The 17,726-nt window shown below is 45.8% G+C and overlaps 1 protein-coding gene across 4 annotated transcripts in view; it reads right to left on the bottom strand.

Annotated features, from left to right (window-relative positions):
* DAPK2 (death associated protein kinase 2) overlaps positions 1 to 17,726 on the bottom strand; it is a 171,307-nt gene that overhangs the window by 19,053 nt on the left and 134,528 nt on the right. For 3 of the 4 annotated variants that reach the window (XM_023558326.2, XM_064267421.1, XM_023558327.2), the window contains 5 exons: positions 12,204 to 12,252; positions 11,406 to 11,432; positions 6,449 to 6,601; positions 4,903 to 4,948; positions 2,267 to 3,381 (listed from right to left, as the gene is read on the bottom strand). In XM_023558326.2, coding sequence (XP_023414094.1) covers positions 2,794 to 3,381; positions 4,903 to 4,948; positions 6,449 to 6,601; positions 11,406 to 11,432; positions 12,204 to 12,252 — 863 coding nt within the window. In that variant the 3' untranslated portion in view covers positions 2,267 to 2,793. The remainder of the gene's footprint in view (positions 1 to 2,266; positions 3,382 to 4,902; positions 4,949 to 6,448; positions 6,602 to 11,405; positions 11,433 to 12,203; positions 12,253 to 17,726) is intronic. The other variant, XM_023558329.2, reaches the window with a different exon arrangement.

Here is a 17,726-nt window from a genome sequence, read left to right as displayed (position 1 = left end):
GTTGCTGTCAAGTCAATTCCAACTCATGGCAACCCCACGTGTGTCAGAACTGTGCTGCACAGGGTCCTCAATGGCTGCTTTTTCAGAGGTAGATCACCAGGCCTTTCTTCCAAGGTGCCTCTGGGTAGACTCAAACCTCTAACCTTTCGGTTAGCAGCTGAGTGTGTTAACCACTTGCACTACCCAGGGGCTCCTTTTTCTTTCTTAAACCCAAAAAACCCCAAACCCACTGCTGTCAAGTCAATCCCTACTCATTGCGACCCCATAGGGTTTCCAAGGGTATAAATCTCTATGGAAGCAGACTCCCATGGAGCCACTGGTGGTTTCAAACCACTGACCTTTCAGTTCACAGTCAATCACTTTAACCGCTGTGCCATGCATCTTACAATCATGGTTTCTTATATTTCATGAAAAAGTTTCCATTATAAATATTATATATGATATTTGAATGACCCGGCATGCTAATAGAAACGGAAATGCAGTTTTAAGAAATGGTTTTATGGGATCAAAATCTCCTGGTCTCATCCTAAACCACTTCCTGCCTTCACTGCTCACTGGGCATTTCCTCTCAAGAGCTATTGACTAGCTGGGTACCCTTCAGTGACTTCCCAGGACTCCTGGGATAAAGGTGGAGCCATTTAACGTGGCCAAGCCCTGCCAGGTCTGGGATAAAGGCAGAATCCTTTAATATGGTCAAGACCTGCCAGGTCTGGGATAAAGGCAGAGCCCTTTAACGTGGCCAAGCCCTGCCAGGTCTGGGATAAAGGCAGAGCCCTTTAAAGTGGCCAAGCCCTGCCAAGTCTGGGGTAAAGGCAGAGTCCTTTAAAGTGGCCAAGCCCTGCCAAATCTGGGGTAAAGGCAGAGCCCTTTAATGTGGCCAAGCCCTGCCAGGTCTGCCCTGCCTCCTTTCCAGCCGTGTCTACACTGCACTCTTGTTATTTCTCTGCTCTCTAGTTTTCTTTCTGTCCTCACATTTTCAGCCTGTCCCCTCCTGCACAGCCTTGCTGCACAGCCCTTGCTGATGCCTCTGTCAGGAACACTTCTCTCTTCCTGGTTTGCTTAGCTGACCTCAGCTCCGGCGTCACCACATCACCACGTCACCCTGAATAGTTCCATCCCCCACTGTGGGTTCTTGCAGTACCACATACTTCTTTTTCACGGAATACGTCACAGTGCAGTGCTACCATGGTGATTTCTGATTAATGCTTGACTCCTTCACTGGACTGTGAACTCCACGATGGCAGGAAACGTGCCTGTTTTTACTCAACATTGTGTTCCCAGTGCCAGCAGAGGGCCTGGCCGTTGGTAGGAGCTGAAGAGCTATTAGTGCATGGACGGATGGCTGGATCTGTGCATAACCTGAGGCTCCGAGCAGACGATAAACTCCCTGAGGCTGCAGTACTTAGAGGGAGCAGAAAGGGCAACAGTCTTGTCATCAGATTTTCATTTTACCATTAATGACATGACTCTGGGTAAATCACATCCGCTTTCTGTTTCCTGATCTCCAAATTGGGAATGATATTTACACTACCCATCCACTTATTATCTGATAAGAGTGTTTGTGAGGCTGTGAAGGCATTTTGAAACTATACAGTCTGCCTTCCCCTCATCCCCAGGCCATAGAGCAGGGCCCACACTCCAGGATCTGGGAATACGAGTGGCTGACTGGCCCCTCCTTAGATCATAGAGTCCCCGGGGAGGCGTGCTCAAAGCTTTGGGTCATGAAGGGGCCACGGTGTCTTGTGCTTCCCAATATTGACATCCACCCTCCTCAAAAGTGCTCATAGAATTTCTCAGCCCTTTCAGGGCCCAATGCCCTAGGTACAGAAGAAAAGGAACCTATGGAATTCCTTTTGGTCTTCATTCTCAACACAAATTTGGGGCCCTTGGCCAGAATGGGGGAAAGAGTGGAGGAGGGTAAGATGCTGCTGCCTTCCCTCCTGCTCTCATAGCAACCGGGCTGGGCAGAAACAGTGAACCGCACCCTCTAGCACACAATTTTTGAGGCAATTGACTGAAGGATGTGGCATTCACCTGGCAGAGTACCTGACATTGCTTTCTTTGCCTGTGGGATCTGAACTTTAATATTAAGGTTGATATTTACAGCAAAACCTCACTATTTCTCCCAAGTACTGCATCTCAGAGTCGGCCATCCTGGGTTCCTGCTTCATCTAGGCTGACTTACTGTGGGTGATTCTGAGTAAGTCACTGCCCCTCCCTGGATCAATTTCCTCATCTGGTACATGGGAGTAATAATAATACCCACCTTTCTATCTCACAGAGTTCTTTTAAGGATCAAATGAGGCCACAGGCATACAGGGCTTGGTAAGTGAAAAGTCAATCCAAACGAAAGGCAGTATTATTTTCTCTGTTCATTTTAAACTCCTGCTTCTGCGGCAGGAAAGCACCAAGCTGACTTACTATCATCCCCAGTCCATTCAAGTATTACCCAAGCTCTGCAATCCGTGAGGTGCGTAGGCGAGAAGTGGGGTGTGAGCAGATCCATCATCTCAAATCAATTATCAGGCATCTCCCCAGGGCCAGCATTCCTCCCTCTGGGGCAGGGTACGCTAGGGCTTTCCAGTCAGGGGTATCCATTCTCTAACTGCTTTAAAAGCTTGGCTGCCCTGCCAGCTCCCTCCCCAGAAAACCAGGTTGGTGAGGGGAAGTGCAGAATGAATTGTTAACTAGAACCTGCAGGATAAGTCTAGCTGGATGACCCAGCAGGGCACTTGAGAGCATGCTTATGCAAGCCATCCGGGATGCATTAATTCCTGGCTGGATTCTGGGGCTTCAGAACTTCAAGCCGGCCAGGACTTCCTCACTGCACGCTCTGTTGAGCAGCTCCGTCAGGGATTCACTGGCGTCCTGGTGGAACACGGAGCCCAGGCCATCTGTGTTCCCACTCTCCAGCTGGAAGCTGCCCACCAGATCCTGGATCCACTGTAGGTCTGCTGAGAGCTCCTGCCTTAGATCCTCAAACTGCGCCTGCAGACGGTCCAATTTCCTGCCCACGCTTCCAAGGCTGGACCCTGTAGCCCGGATGTCTTCGCGCAGGAGTTTCTTCAGGGACTCTACCTTGCGAAACTCGTACCTGAGCTGGGACAGGTGATGCCGGGTGTTCTCGCTTTCCTCTCGGTACCAGGCCTCCTTCTCATTGTAGATGGAGACCAAGGCCTCCACGTCGTCCTGGATGGTATCATGGGCCCCCGCCAGGGAGCGGCATCCCTGCTCCACCAGAGCCATGTCCTCTACCACGTGGGCAAAACGCTCGAAGTTGATGTAGGTGTTGTTGGGGGGCATGCTTGAGTGGCACTTGAGGGTGTACTCTCTCAGGCGCTTGGTCTTCCGCTGTTCAGGGGCTCTGACGTCTCCTTTCAACTGGTGGGCGTTCAGACAGAAGAACCAGAATGTTAGTCTGACACATGCTGCAGAGGCAAGCTCCAGGTGCAGGCGGAAGTGCATGCATCAGGTGGTGAGAAGAACCAGGTGGAAGTGGCACTGGGCGGGGTGCTGCCTGCATGCTCCCTTCAGGGCAGGGTGGTCCACGGCCATTAGAGGGGTCTCCACACGCATAGCATTTAATGGGCGCCCACACAGACAAGCAGGCTAGAGCGAGGGCCCCACAGGGATCGCCTCAGGGACTGGAGCACACAAGGCCACGGTTGGGAGAGGGGCCCCCTCCTCTAGCAACAGTCAGTTCCTTGGGCCTCTGCAATGGCATGCTGAGCAGGGAGGCAGCCCAAGACATCCCCCAGCTCTGTTGCTTTGGGCCAACCCCAGACCTGGAGGGCCCTGGCCTTCCCTGTCCTTCGAGAGGCAGATGAACCTGACCTTATCCCCGACCACCCAGCCCTCTCTCCCCTCCGTCTTCCATGGCCTTCTAAAAAAAAATTGCCATCTAGTCGATTCTGGCTCATGGCCACCCCATGTGTGCCACAGTAGAACTGTGCTCCACAGGGTTTTCAACAGCTGTGACCTTTCAGAAGCAGATAACCAGGGCTTTTTTCTGAGGCACCGCTGGAGGGACTTGCACTGCCTACCTTTCAGTTAGTAGCTGAGCGCTTAACGATTTGTGCCACCCAGGGATTCCCCAGGAGCCTCTACCCTTCTTATTTGCACCACTTACAAACTCACAGATCACCCTCTCCACCTTCTCATTTAACAAGTGAGGTGAACAGGAAGTTGGGTGACATCCCTGAAAGTCACAAAGCTAATCTGCCACCATAATGAGGCCAGAGTACTGATCTCCTGACTGTCACCCTCCCAAAGTACTTCTCCCTGTACCAGGCTGCAAGACCTTCTGAAAAGCCAGCAGCTCCATTACAAGGGGAGTTGGCAGGAATTCACCATTTTCCCCTCCCCCTTACAGAGGAAGTGGATCACCCTAACAAAATGGCTGCCTCTCTTCCCCACAAGGCCTCACCTCAGAGCCTGTTCCCTGAGGTTCTTGGGGACTGAGGAAGCGGGTGGCTAATTTGGGTGTCATCCTTTACTCAAAGCCCCGAAATCAGAAAGGAAGTGCCCTAGTTACAAAGCTGGGGTTTTTCATTGCGTTGACCTGTCGCTACAATTGGGAGCCCCGATTTCTGCATTGGGAAGTAACGAATTTATGTCCCCCGGTAAAGAACACTTTACAAGCTGGCCTCAGAGCAAAAGAGTTTCAGCTGAGGTATGTGAAGGTTTCATCTCAGTCTATGAAATACAAACTGCAAGTAGCATAAACCTACTTGAACAAGCCCAGACCCTCAGGGGTTCCTGACTAGCTTTCACATCTGTTCCTAAGGGTCAGTGTATCAAGCAAAGGTCTCTCCATAGGCCCTCTGCATCTGGCCACCCTGCCAGCCCTGGCAACACAGCAGGGACCCACCTGCTCACTGGAACTCATCCCCGAGCTCTTACCATGATCCAGGGGTGTGTGAGAGCCTCTTGGATCGTGAGTCGTTTCCTGAAACAGGGATCAGAAAACAGTGATGACCCATGAGGACAAAAACTGGGAGCAGTCTGCAGTCTTAACTCTTCAGTCCTCCATTTGGGCATACTTTGACCACTGCCATCAGGCCAGCATAATGGGGGATGGAGAGACAGATGCGAGGCGGCTGCATTCCCTGCACTGAGAGGAAAAGGGCTTGAAGCAGACCCCTAGGAAGAGTTATCTGACATAAACCCTTACCTGCAGTCTCCAGGTAAAGGGCCCCTCACCTTCAGTCTCAAGGTTAAGGGCCCCTCACCTTGTCTCAAGGTTAAAGGGTCCCTCACCTTCAGTCTCAAGGTTAAAGGGCCCCTTACCTTCAGTCTCAAGGTTAAAGGGCCCCTTATCTACAATCTCAAGGTTAGAGGGCTCCTCACCTTGAATCTCAAGGTTAGAGGGCTCCTCACCTTGAATCTCAAGGTTAAAGGGCCCCTTACCTACAGTCTCAAGGTTAAAGGGCCCCTTACCTACAGTCTCAAGGTTAAAGGGCCCCTTACCTACAGTCTCAAGGTTAAAGGGCCCCTCAACTTCAGTCTCAAGGTTAAAGGCCCCCTCACCTTCAATCTCAACATTAAAGGGCCCCTCACCTACAGTCTTAAGGTTAAAGGGCTTAAAGTCACACTATAAGAGTCATAAATGCTCTGTTGAGCTTCCTTTCCCCCAGAATCCTCCAAAAGCCAGCTCTCCATTGCTAAACCTGTTTTCTGTTTGCCTCCCACTTCCATTCTCTGCCCTTTGCTGCTCTGTATTCAGGTAGCATGACCCTCACTAGCATTGCTCTTAGTCTGGAAAGTCAGGGCCCCTGTACTTTAGAGGAACCCACTCTGGCCCTCTCTGGAGTCTGGGTGACTAAGAGGACATGGCCTTCTAGGGTCTGTGAGGTGCCTTTCCCCTGCTCATCTAGGATATTCTCTAGGCACCTAACACCCTACAATTTCCTGCCCATCTCCTTCTCTGACTCCCACAGCCATGGGCTCCCTCTGGGGTCAGAAGAAGGGATCAGATTAGCAGGGTAGGATTAGCATAGCTCCCACTCTCTCACTGTGCTTGTACTGAGCTCACCTCCTCTCCTCCAAACTAGAATTGGCTTGAAAACTGTGCCAATTTACCTTTTCAATTTCTAGTACCAAGTCCCCTTGGGACAGACTGCACAAGGTAATGAGCACTAGAGAAACTCAGGGTGATTTACACACACACACACACACACACACACACATATATATATATATACGCACACATACAAACACACACGTGCACATGGTTATTTGCATTTCGGCAGAAGAAGAAAGCAGAAAGACTTGAGCAAACACAAGGAATGCCAAGTCTTGGCCAGTCCATGCTTCCCAGCACCTGTCCAGATTGGACACATGGTGACACCCCATGGCAAAGCGGGGCAGACTGACACTTCCTTGGGAAAGCAAAGGGACAGACAGACGATCAATGCCTTGGAACCAATGCCTTTCTCTGTCCTCTTACCGGGTCTCTTTAACCAGAAGCTTCCGAATGAAGTCCTTGGCCAGCTCACTAGTTTGGCTGAAGAATTCCTCGTCAAAGTCATAACTCACTGCTGTGATATTTGCCAGCGTTTCCTGCTTCGTGTCTCCCAGGAAAGGGGATGCTCCGCTTAGGCTGAGCACAATAGAGAAGGAATCACGTGACTGTGGGAAAGTGGTTGGAACGGGGGTGACGGACTTGGGGAACACTGACCCATACTGTTGCATGGGAATGGGAGGCCCCAGCAACACAGCAGACCCACTCGGGTCAGCTGATGAGCAACCTTTTCAACTGAATCCAATTCAGTACAGTTTTATGGATCTCCTACTAAGAACTTGGCAGAGATAAACTGTCTTCAAGGGACTCAAAGGCTAGGAGAGAGAAACAAAGAAACACAGTTCTCTATAATCCCCTGCAGAACAAAGTAGAATACAATGGAAGGCCAAAGGACTGGGGAAGCACAGGAAAGAGGTAGTGCACTGCAGACTTCAGGGTAGAGGTGATATTTGCGTCAGTTTCGTGCAGAAGAATAGAAAGGTTGTCAGCAGTAGGAGGAGGAGCTGGAAGAGTCCAGGCTAATGGAGCAGAATAAACAAAGCCCAGGAGGTGTGGAAACGGATGGGCCTTTAGGGACAGGCAGGGTCTGTAAGGCTCCCTTGCAGGGCTTGTCAAGGATGTGTCATACACAGTGACTCCTAAATCTACCATCTCCTGACTTGTATTCCAGTTGCTCATGAGATAACTCTACCTGGATGTCCCACTGTCCCAGAACTCACTGGGCCCAAACTTCCCACCATGCACTCCCCTGCCTTGATAATGGCATCACTTCACAAACGCACCCTAGATAGAAACATGGGGTCACCTTTGACCCCTCCTTCCCTTCCCTCACCACATCTAACTGGCCAGCAAGTCTTGATGATCCCATTTACTGAATAGCTCTTGAATATCACCCCATCCCTGCTGCCACTTTCTTAGCATAACAACAGCAAGGTGCACTGGTGGTGGTGGGGGGGGGGGAGGTATTTCAATCCTTGGTTTGAATCCCAGCTCACTAGCTCACTAGCTGTGTGAACCTAGGTAAGTTACTCAACTTCTCAGAGCTTCAGTTTCATCTGTCAAGTGAAGAAAGTAAAAGTCCCTACCTCACGTGAAGAATAAATGAGAGCGATAAGGTATATAAAATGTTTTGTGAATCCTGGCCCTTCTAAGAGCTATTATTGCTATTCTTAGATGTTACTGATGGCTGTTATTGTTAGAACACACAAAAAAACTTTCTTTGACTCCCCATTTTCTATAGAATCACATCTAAACTAAGCAAGGCATTCGAGGCCGTTAGAGGTAGCTCCGTATCACACACTCCATACATTTCAGCCACTGTTCGTTTCCTCACACTGTTCCTGAGACAATACAACCCTTCCCTCCCTCTCCACCCAGAGGATTAACATCATTCCTTACAGACCGGTTCAAATCTCTCTCTTGTTAAACCTTCCACAGCTACAGTGAAACCAGTGGCTCCCTCAACTTGGAGAACATAATTGTTGTTGTTGTTAGGTGCCATCCAGTTGGTTCCAACTCATAGCGACCCTATGCACAACAGAACAAAACACTGCCCGGTCCTGAGCCATCTTTACAATTGTTGTTATGCTTGAGCTCACTGTTGCAGCCACTGTGTCAATCCACCTCGTTGAGGGTCTTCCTCTTTTCCGCTGACCCTGTACTCTGCCAAGCATGAAGTCCTTCTCCAGGGACTGATCCCTCCTGGCAACATGTCCAGAGTATGTAAGATGCAGTCTCGCCATCCTTGCCTCTAAGGAGCATTCTGGTTGTACTTCTTCTAAGACAGATTTGTTCGTTCTTTTGGCAGTCCGTGGTATATTCAATATTCTTCGCCAACAACACAATTCAAAGGCGTCAATTCTTCTTCAGTCTTCCTTATTCATTGTCCAGCTTTCATATGCATATGATGCAATTGGAAATACCATGGCTTGGGTCAGGTGCACCTTAGTCTTCAAGGTGACATCTTTGCTTTTCAACACTTTAAAGAGGCCCTTTGCAGCAGATTTACCCAATGCAATGAGTCTTTTGATTTCTTGACTGTTGCTTCCATGGCTGTTGATTGGGGATCCAAGTAAAACGAAACCCTTGACAACTTCAATCTTTTCTCCGTTTATTATGATGTTGCTGACTGGTCCATTTGTGAGGATTTTTGTTTTCTTTATGTTGAGGTGCAATCCATACTGAAGGCTGTGGTCTTTGATCTTCATTAGTAAGTGTTTCAAGTTCTCTTCACTTTCAGCAAGCAAGGTTGTGTCATCTGCATAACGCAGGTTGTTAGTGAGTCTTCCTCCAATCCTGATGCCGCGTTCTTCTTTATGTAGTCCAGCTTCTCGGGTTATTTGCTCAGCATACAGATTGAATAAGTATGGTGAAAGAATACAACCCTGACGCACACCCTTCCTGACTTTAAACCAGTCAGTATCCCCTTGTTCAGTCCGAACAACCGCCTCTTGATCTATGTAAAGGTTCCTCATGAGCACAACTAAGTGTTCTGGAATTCCCATTCTTCGCAACATTATCCATAATTTGTTATGATCCACACAGTCAAATGCCTTTGCATAGTCAATAAAACACAGGTAAACATCCTTCTGGTATTCTCTGCTTTCAGCCAGTGAATGTAATTAACGTCATTGAATTGTACTTGTAAAAACGGTTGTAATGTTTTTCATATATATATTTCACCACAATAAAAATTAAAAAACAAAAAAAAATACTTCATCAGAAAGAAAAAAGAAACAAAAACAGTTGCTTCCTCATCTGTATCTCACAGAAGCGTGTTCGTACCTCCAGCATAGCTTGGTCCCCCTGCATCAGAGTCAGCTGTGTGGGCGTCTCTCCCACAGACAGGGAGCTCCAGGCAAGCAGGGTAGAATCTCCTTCACAGCAGTACCCCAAGCACGCGGCATAGTACGTGCCAGGGGGCGAGTACTCAACAAAGCTGTGTTGAATTCAAACGTAAGAAGACTGTGAGCCCTGTAGATGCTGGAATACCCTAATATTTCAATATGGGCACTAGAGTTCTGAAGAAATCAAGGTTTCAAGAGCCAATGTCTGCATATTTTCGGTCTGAGGTGGAACTATACAGATCAACGGTTTTCAGCTCTCTCTTTGCATCAAATTCAGTGGAAGCTTTTAAAAAATACTGAAGCTACAGAACAGAATTTCAAATTCTCATGGACTCTAGACTTTCTGGAGCCACAGAGGGTGGAAGAACCCCTGAAACTATTCCTCTGAGATAATCTTTAAACCTTAAACCCAAAATATTCCCTGAGGTCTTTGTAAAACCAAACAACAATTTAGCTTAACAAGTAAAAAATGTCTGCCTTGAGCATTATGCTCTTTTAAGAACTATTTATATGGGGACCAAATTGACAACAGCAACTTGAAAGACTAGATAGGAACCTTAGGGGGCAGTGAGTTGATGTTAATGGGGAGGAACAACTCAGAAAAGGAGGGTGAGAATGGTTACACAATTGGAAGAATGTAATCAGTGTCACTAAATGGTACATGTAGAAACTGTTGTACTGTGTATGTTTTGCTGTGTATATTCTCAACAACAACAAAGTAAATAAAATTTAGGAAAAAAAATACTGATGCTGGCCCCACGCATAGCAATTCTGATTTAATAGATCTGGGATGGGACCTGGACTGTGGTAGTTATTAAAAGTGTTAACGTGCAGCCAAGAAGCCCCGGTGGCACAATAGTTAAGCATTTGGCTGCTAACCAAAAGGTTGGCAGTTCAAACCCAAGAGCTGCTCTGCAGGAGAAAAGACCCGGCCATCTGTTCTCGTAAAGATTTCAGTCTAGGAAACCATATAAGGTGGTTCTCCTCTGACCTATAGAGTTGTTATGAATTGGAATTGACTCGACAGCACACAACAACAACAGCAAGCAATGGGCAGCCAGGGTTGAGACCCTCTGCCACAGCTCAGGGGGTCTACCACATGAGCGGTGCTTCCCAGTCCGAGAGCTGCCTGAGATAATCTTTAGACCTTAAACCCAAAATATCCCCTGAAGTCTTCTTAAAACCAGGGGTATCATCTAATGCTTCCCTCAACTGTTGAGCACTGGCGCCTCCTATCCCTTTTGGCTGTGGGAAGCTCTTTACTCCAGCGTGCTAGGAAAATACCATTTTCCGTGTGTGCTGTGAGAAGAAAATGGTGAGGAAACCCTGAGGAACAAACAATTACTAACCCGCTGTATGCAGGCACTGGGGAATTAGCACATGTTGGCTAATTTAACCCTCTCAGCACACCAGTGGCGGGGAGTTTGTGATTCCTATTTTTCTGGTGAGAAAAACAGGCTCAGAGGTTAAATAAGTTGACAAGGCCACAGAGATGGAAAGTGACATTTGCCTGACTCCAACCCTAGGTATAATCCACTACACACTGGAGCTAAGCAGGAAATCCCTGCCGAAGTGACTTAATACTCCAAAGACTGAAAGGAGAGACTGGGGAAAAGGAAGAGGGGAGAGAAAGGAGGAGACAGAATGTGAGAGGAAGAAAAGGGGACCTGGAGAGATAGAGAAGGGGCAGGATCAGGGAGGCCACAGCCAGCTTCCGGCTGTCCCAAGGCTTCTAAGTGAAAACTGACATCCTCACAGTAAAGCTCAGTCTGGTCACAGTTGGAATGCTGGCTCAGCCTGCACAGGATGGAGGGCCAGAGGCTGCCCTCCTGGTTTCTGCATGACCTCAACCACAGAGACAAATGTATGAAATGGAGCTAAGAGCGCTTAGCCTCAGGTTTGCTGTGTGGATGTAACACAGCTGGCTCACAGTGGGTGCTCAGTAAGTCAGTTTGTCTGTCTGCCTGTCCATCTGCCTGCCCTTTCTCATTCCTCTTAGTTGCCCAGGTCTGAGCACTAGAATCAGGGATACTCACAGGATATAGGTGATGACACCGATGCTCCTGCAGAACAAAGCACAGTCAGATCAGCGGTAGCCAGGCTCCTCACATGGTTCTCAGAGAAGATGTCACTTGCTTCCTCCCTGGTGGCCCCTGGATGCTGTCTCAAGCCCCAAGCCCCTCTTCATCCCAGTCTTCCTCAGCAGCCTGGGCCATGTTTGGAGTCATCAAGCTCTGGACATTGAGTCAGAGGCCACAGTTGCTGGCTCTATGATACAGGCAATTCCCTTGTCATCTCTGAGCCTCTGTCTCCTCACAGAATCAGGATAACAATAACTACCTCACAGGACTGCTGGCAGGATTTTACAAAGCCAAGCAATGAAGGTGCTCGGCAAGCTGTAAAGCACCATTCAAACAAAAGAGTCCATCTGTACAGGGGACCAGTCACTGCAGTACCCCCAGGCCCAACACATTGCCTGGAACTAACAAGAAGCTCTCAGTGAACACCTGGTAGACTGATGGAATGAGCCAGGGTTACTATCACGGCCGTGGCAGGCTCTGCTGGGGATGCTACCCCTTGGCCTCTCCACTGCCCTTGCCCCTCCATCTCTCCACTGCTGGCAAAGCTCAGGCCCAGCCATGTTCTAACTGGCCTCAGGTCCAGGCCTACCTGCCTCCAGCTGCCAAGACTGCAGGTGCACACAGCCAAAGCAGCCAGTGGCCCTGAAAGATGAGTCTGGAGAAAGGGGTTTCATGAGCAAGGGGGCTGTCTCCTGGAGACATTCTGCCCTTGGACCACAGAGACCAGGGGCCAGGGTGGGCTGCACAACTTACCACATGTCAGCCTCCAGCCCCAGGGGCTCATAGTTCACGATTTCTGGAGCTGAAAGAAGCCATATTGAAGAATTAATAGGAGTGTGAAAATGGGAAGAGATGTCTGTAAGGGAATTGGGTGCCAAATGCCTCCATCCTAAATTCCCACTAAGGAAAATCAGAGCAGTGGGTAAAGATGTTCTAGGCCTAAGAATTCTGAGGAAGGAGTTGCCTTTTATCCCAGTAGAAAGCTTTTACAAACAGGCCTTGATACTAAGGAAGAGCAAAAGTACACAGGAAGACCAGAGAAGGGAAGAAGAGGAGTGGAGAGGAAGGTGCAAGGAGAAATGGGGGTCTAGTGGCAAGGCCTGCTTCAGAATTCTCTGGTGGAAACCAGTCAAGTCAATGGTAGAAGGCTATGGAGAACAACAGAAGGCAGGGAGGAAATCCACATTCCCTGAGTCTAGTAAGAAAGAGGACGTCTCCTACCTGAGGAGTGTGAGGACATAATTGGAGCCACTGAGGGGTTGAGCTTGAGGTGCCTGAGAAGCATCCAGAGGGAGATGTCCAGGGGGCAGCTGGGGTATTGGTTGACTCAGCCAAAGCTATCAAAATTTTATTTTTCAGAGCTATCAAATATGGACTTATCAACATACCAGTGGAACCAGGAGCTATGCAAATGATGTGGAAACTGGGAGAGGGTAGAGCTTAGGAGAGAAGATTCCACCGGAGAGAAGACTACAGCTGCCCAGACATCAAGGGAGATAATCACTGGAAGATAAGTGCCCAGAGAGTGCCCAGGGCATGGGAAGTGGAGATACGAGTGTAGATGATCCTTTTTAAAAGCCTGGTGATGAAATAGAGAGAAAGAGCGGGCAGTAGCTAGAGAAGAAACCAGGACTGAGCCTGTTCAATTGCTAACGGAAAAGGCGGAGAGCAGTAAAGACCGAGTCTGTCCATCTAAAACAATATCAAAGCCATTGCATCTACAAGGTGTGCCTGCCATCCCATCTTTCTGCCTCCCCCTGTGTCATGATACAGGGAATCACCATCCTGGCTTTGCTTGGTTTTTAGGTTTATAAAATGGTGTCATACTGTATGGTCTACTATCACTTGCTTTTTACCCTCAACATTACGTATCTAATGTTCATCCATTGTTTTTCATTTTCACCATAATTTTTTAGACATTTGCCTCTTAGTGACCATTTGGGTGTTTTCCATTTCTTTTTTTTTAAGTATTGAAGTAATGGAGCCCTGGTGGCACAGTGGTTAAGAGCTACGGCTGCTAACCAAAAGGTAGGCAGTTTAAATCCTCAAGTTGCTTCTTGGAAATTCTATGTGGGCAGTTCTACTCTGTTCTATAGGGTCACTTTGAGTCAGAACAAAACTCTGGGTTTTATTGGGACAATATGACTATGAACTTTTTTGTACATGTCTCCTGATGCACTTGTGAAAGACCTTCTTTAGGACAGTGATATTCAAAGTGTGGTCTGCAGACCACTAGTCCACAGGCTGTCGCTGGTCCAGATAAGGTAGGCACAGAAATTGAGAGGGAGTATTTAGAAACTCTTGTAGCAATTTGTCATTGCTGGGACATTCAAACATGATCATTTTTCTAGGAGTTTATTTTTATTTTATCATACTGATGTCGTAGTCCAGGGCAGATTGGAAATAAAAAAATGAAAAAAAGAAGTCTTTCACCACAGAGAGTTTGAGAAGCTAGGAGTAGAACTGCTGCATTGTAAGGGTTTGCTAATGTTCAATTTTACTTAAAAAAAAAAAAAAGGCCAAATTGTTTTCTAGAGTGTTAGTACAAATTTACACTCCCACAAGTAATGAATGAGAGTTCCTTTTTAATCACATCCTGATCAATACTTGGTACTGTCAAATTTTTTAATTTTGCCAAAGTAGTAGTTACAAAATGCTATCTCATTGTGATGTTTATTTATATTTCCCAGATTACTAATGAGCTTAAGCATCTTTTCATATGCCCATTGATGATTTATGTTGCCTTTATTATAAAATGCCTGCTCATGTTTTACGCCCACTTCTCCACTGGGTTGGTTTTCTTTTCTTTTTGTTGATTTGTAATAGCTCTTTATATATTCTGGATTTTAATCCTTTGTCAGTTATACATAAACCCAAAACCCAGTGCCGTCAAGTCTATTCCGACTCATAGCAACCCTATGTACTTATAGCTGATGTATAACTATCAGTTATACATAGTACAAATATATTCTCCCAGATTTGGAATTGCTTTTTATTTTCATTTGTTTGTTTTTTTGACAGTCAGATGCTTTTAATAATAATGTAGCCAATTTTTTCAATCTTTTCTAGGGTGGTTAGCATTTTGAGGTTGTGTTTAAGAAATTCTAACCTACTCTGAAATCATTAAAATACTCTATTTTATTCTAAAAGTTTTAAGGTTTTGTCTTTCTCATTTAAGTCTTTCCACCTGGAAATTATTTTTGTGTATGGAAGAATTAGGGATATCTTTTCTTTTTTTATTTTTCCACATAAATTTCTGGTTGTCCCAGCATCATTTATTGAATAGTTTGTCCTTTCTTGAGTGATTTGCAATGCCACATCCAGTAAATATCAGATCTCTAAAACGTGTGGATTTTCTGGGGGCCTTTCTAATTTTTCCACTGGTCCATTTATTTATTCCCACTGTAATTTTATAAGAAGTCTTGATATTGGGTAGGGCAGGCCTTCCATCTAAGTCTTCTTCAAAAGAATCTTGACTATTCTGGGGCCTTTGTTATTCCATACATTTATTTGAGAGTCAGTCTCATCAAAGTCCTAGAGAGGCTGAGGTGGAATTTTGATGGGAATTGCTTTGGCTCCATAGTTCAACTGGAGAGAAATGAATGAGTCTTCCCATCCATGAACATGGATATCTCTCTCCTTTAATATCTGTCAACAAAGTTTTACAACTTTCTCTGCACAAGTCTAGCATACTTTTTGTTAGATTTATTCTTAGGTGGCTTTTTTCCCACCAGCTTTATCAAAACATAATTGACATACAATAAAATCCACTCATTTAAGTGTAGAATTCAATGAACTTTAGTATATCTGCCTAGTTGTACTAACCATCACCACAGTAAAATGTTAGGACATTTCAATCACCCTAAAAGAAAACTTGAGGCACAGTATTTTATTGTAAATGGAACTTTTTTTAAATTACTTTTTTTTCTGGCTGGAGTGTAGAAATACAGTTGCTTTTTGTTTGCCACTGTGCTAACGTCTCATTAAATATAATAATTTGTAAATGTTTTTGTTTTCTATATAGAAATTTACCTCTTCTGTAAATAATACAGAGTTGTTTTGTCCTTTTAATTTTTTTTATTACCTTGATTTTTCTCTCTTTTCAAGCTGGGACCTCCAGTACAATGTTGAACAGAAGTGAGTGATAATGGGCACTACTGTCTTGTTTCTGATTGTAAAGAGATTGCTCCTAACATTTCATTACTAAGGATGCTGTTTTCTGTAGGTTTTTGGAGGATACTTTTTACTAAGTTATGAAAGTTCCTTTCTATTCTTAGTTTGTAGAAAACTTTTTAAATTAAAAAAATGTGTGCGTCTCATCAAATAATCTTTTTTTCTTTTAATCTGCTACTTGGCCAATTAGTTTATAGACTGTCTAACGTAAAGCCACTCTTACGATCATGGAACAAATCCAACTTGATTATGCTTTATTACCCTTTGTTCCCGTTATCTCTTTTTACATAATGAACTACCCAAAGGAAAGCTGCCGGTACCTTAAAGTTTGGGTACATTTGAGGAAGAAGGGATGTGGTGCCAACCTCTCAATGAGAAAAGTGTGAAAGAATTTGTGGCTATCTTGAATTTGCCACACCTTCTTATACAGCACTGAATTTAGTTCACTAATAATGGTTTAGACTTTTTGCATATATGTTCATAAGTGAGACTGGCTTATAATTTTACTTTCTTGTATTATCCCTGTATGGTTTACATATCAAAATTACATAGTTCTCATAAAGCGTGGAGGGGTGAAACAGGTTGTGTATGTACCTCAGCAAATAAAAAGGAATCAGTGAAAAAAAAATTATATAGTTCTCGTACTTACTCATTGCTGGTGGGAATGTAAAATGGTACAGCCACTTTGGAAATCGATTTGGTGCTTCCTTAAAAAACTAGAAATAGAACTACCATACGATCCATCAATCCCACTCCTTGGAATATATCCTATACAAATAAGAGCCTTTACACGAACAGATATATGCACACCCATGTTCACTGCTGCACTGTTTACAACAGCAAAAAGATGGAAGCAACCAAGGTGCCCATCAATGGATGAATGGATAAATAAATTATGGTATATTCACACAATGGAATACTACGCATCGATAAAGAACAAGGATGAATCCATGAAACATTTCGTAACATCGAGAAATTTGGAAGACATGCTGAGTGAAATTAGTCAGTTGCAAAAGGACAAATATTGTGTAAGACCACTATGATAATAACTGGAGAAATAGTTTAAACAGAGAAGAAAATATTCTTTGATGGTTACGAGAGGGGGAGGGAAGGAGGGAGGGAGAGGGGTTTTCAATAATTAGATAGTAAAACCAAAACCAAACCCGTTGCCGTCGAGTCGATTCCGACTCATAGCGACCCTATAGGACAGAGTAGAACTGCCCCATATGGTTTCCTAGGAGCACCTGGTAGATTCAGCCATAGCTCTTAACCACTATGCTACCAGGGTTCCCAATTAGATAGTAGATAAGTTTTATTTTAGGTGAAGGGAACGACAACAAACAATACAGGAGAGGTGAGCACAACGGGACTAAATTAAAAGCAAAGAAGTTTCCTGAATAAACTGAATGCTTCGAAGGCCAGCGTAGCAGGGGCGGGGGTTTGGGAACCATGGTTTCAGGGGACATCTAAGTCAATTGGCATAATAAAATCTATTAAGAAAACATTCTGCATCCAACTTGGAGAGTGGCTCCTGGGGTCTTAAATGCTAGCAAGTGGCCATCTAAGATGCATCAATTGGTCTTAATCCACCTGGAGCAAGGAAGAATAAAGAACACCAAAGACACAAGGTAATTATGAGCCCAAGAGACAGAAAGGACCACATAAACCATAGACTACATCAGCCTGAGACCAGAAGAACTAGATGGTGTCCGGCTACAACCAATGACTGCCCTGACAGGGAACACAACAGAGAACCTCTGAGAGAGCAGGAGAGCAGTGGGATGCAGACCCCGAATTCTCATAAAAAGACCAGACTTAATGGTCAGACTGGGATTAGAAGGGCCCCGGAGGTCATGGTCCCCAGACCTTATGTTAGTCCAAGACAGGAACCATTCCCAAAGCCAACTAATCAGACAGGGATTGGACTGGAATATGGGATGGAAAATGACACTGGTGAGGAACGAGCTTCTCGGATCAAGCAGACACATGAGATTATGCTGGCATCTCCTGTCTGGAGGGGAGATGAGAGGGCAGCCAGAAGCTGCCCAAATGGACACAAGGAGAGAGAGTGGACGGAAGGAGTATGCTGTTTTATTAGGGGGA

The sequence above is a fragment of the Loxodonta africana genome, chromosome 13, assembly GCF_030014295.1.
Source record: "Loxodonta africana isolate mLoxAfr1 chromosome 13, mLoxAfr1.hap2, whole genome shotgun sequence".
Lineage (NCBI taxonomy): Eukaryota > Metazoa > Chordata > Mammalia > Proboscidea > Elephantidae > Loxodonta > Loxodonta africana.
The sequence above is the reverse complement of the archived record's forward strand: the minus strand, read 5'-3'. Positions and strand labels throughout refer to the sequence as shown.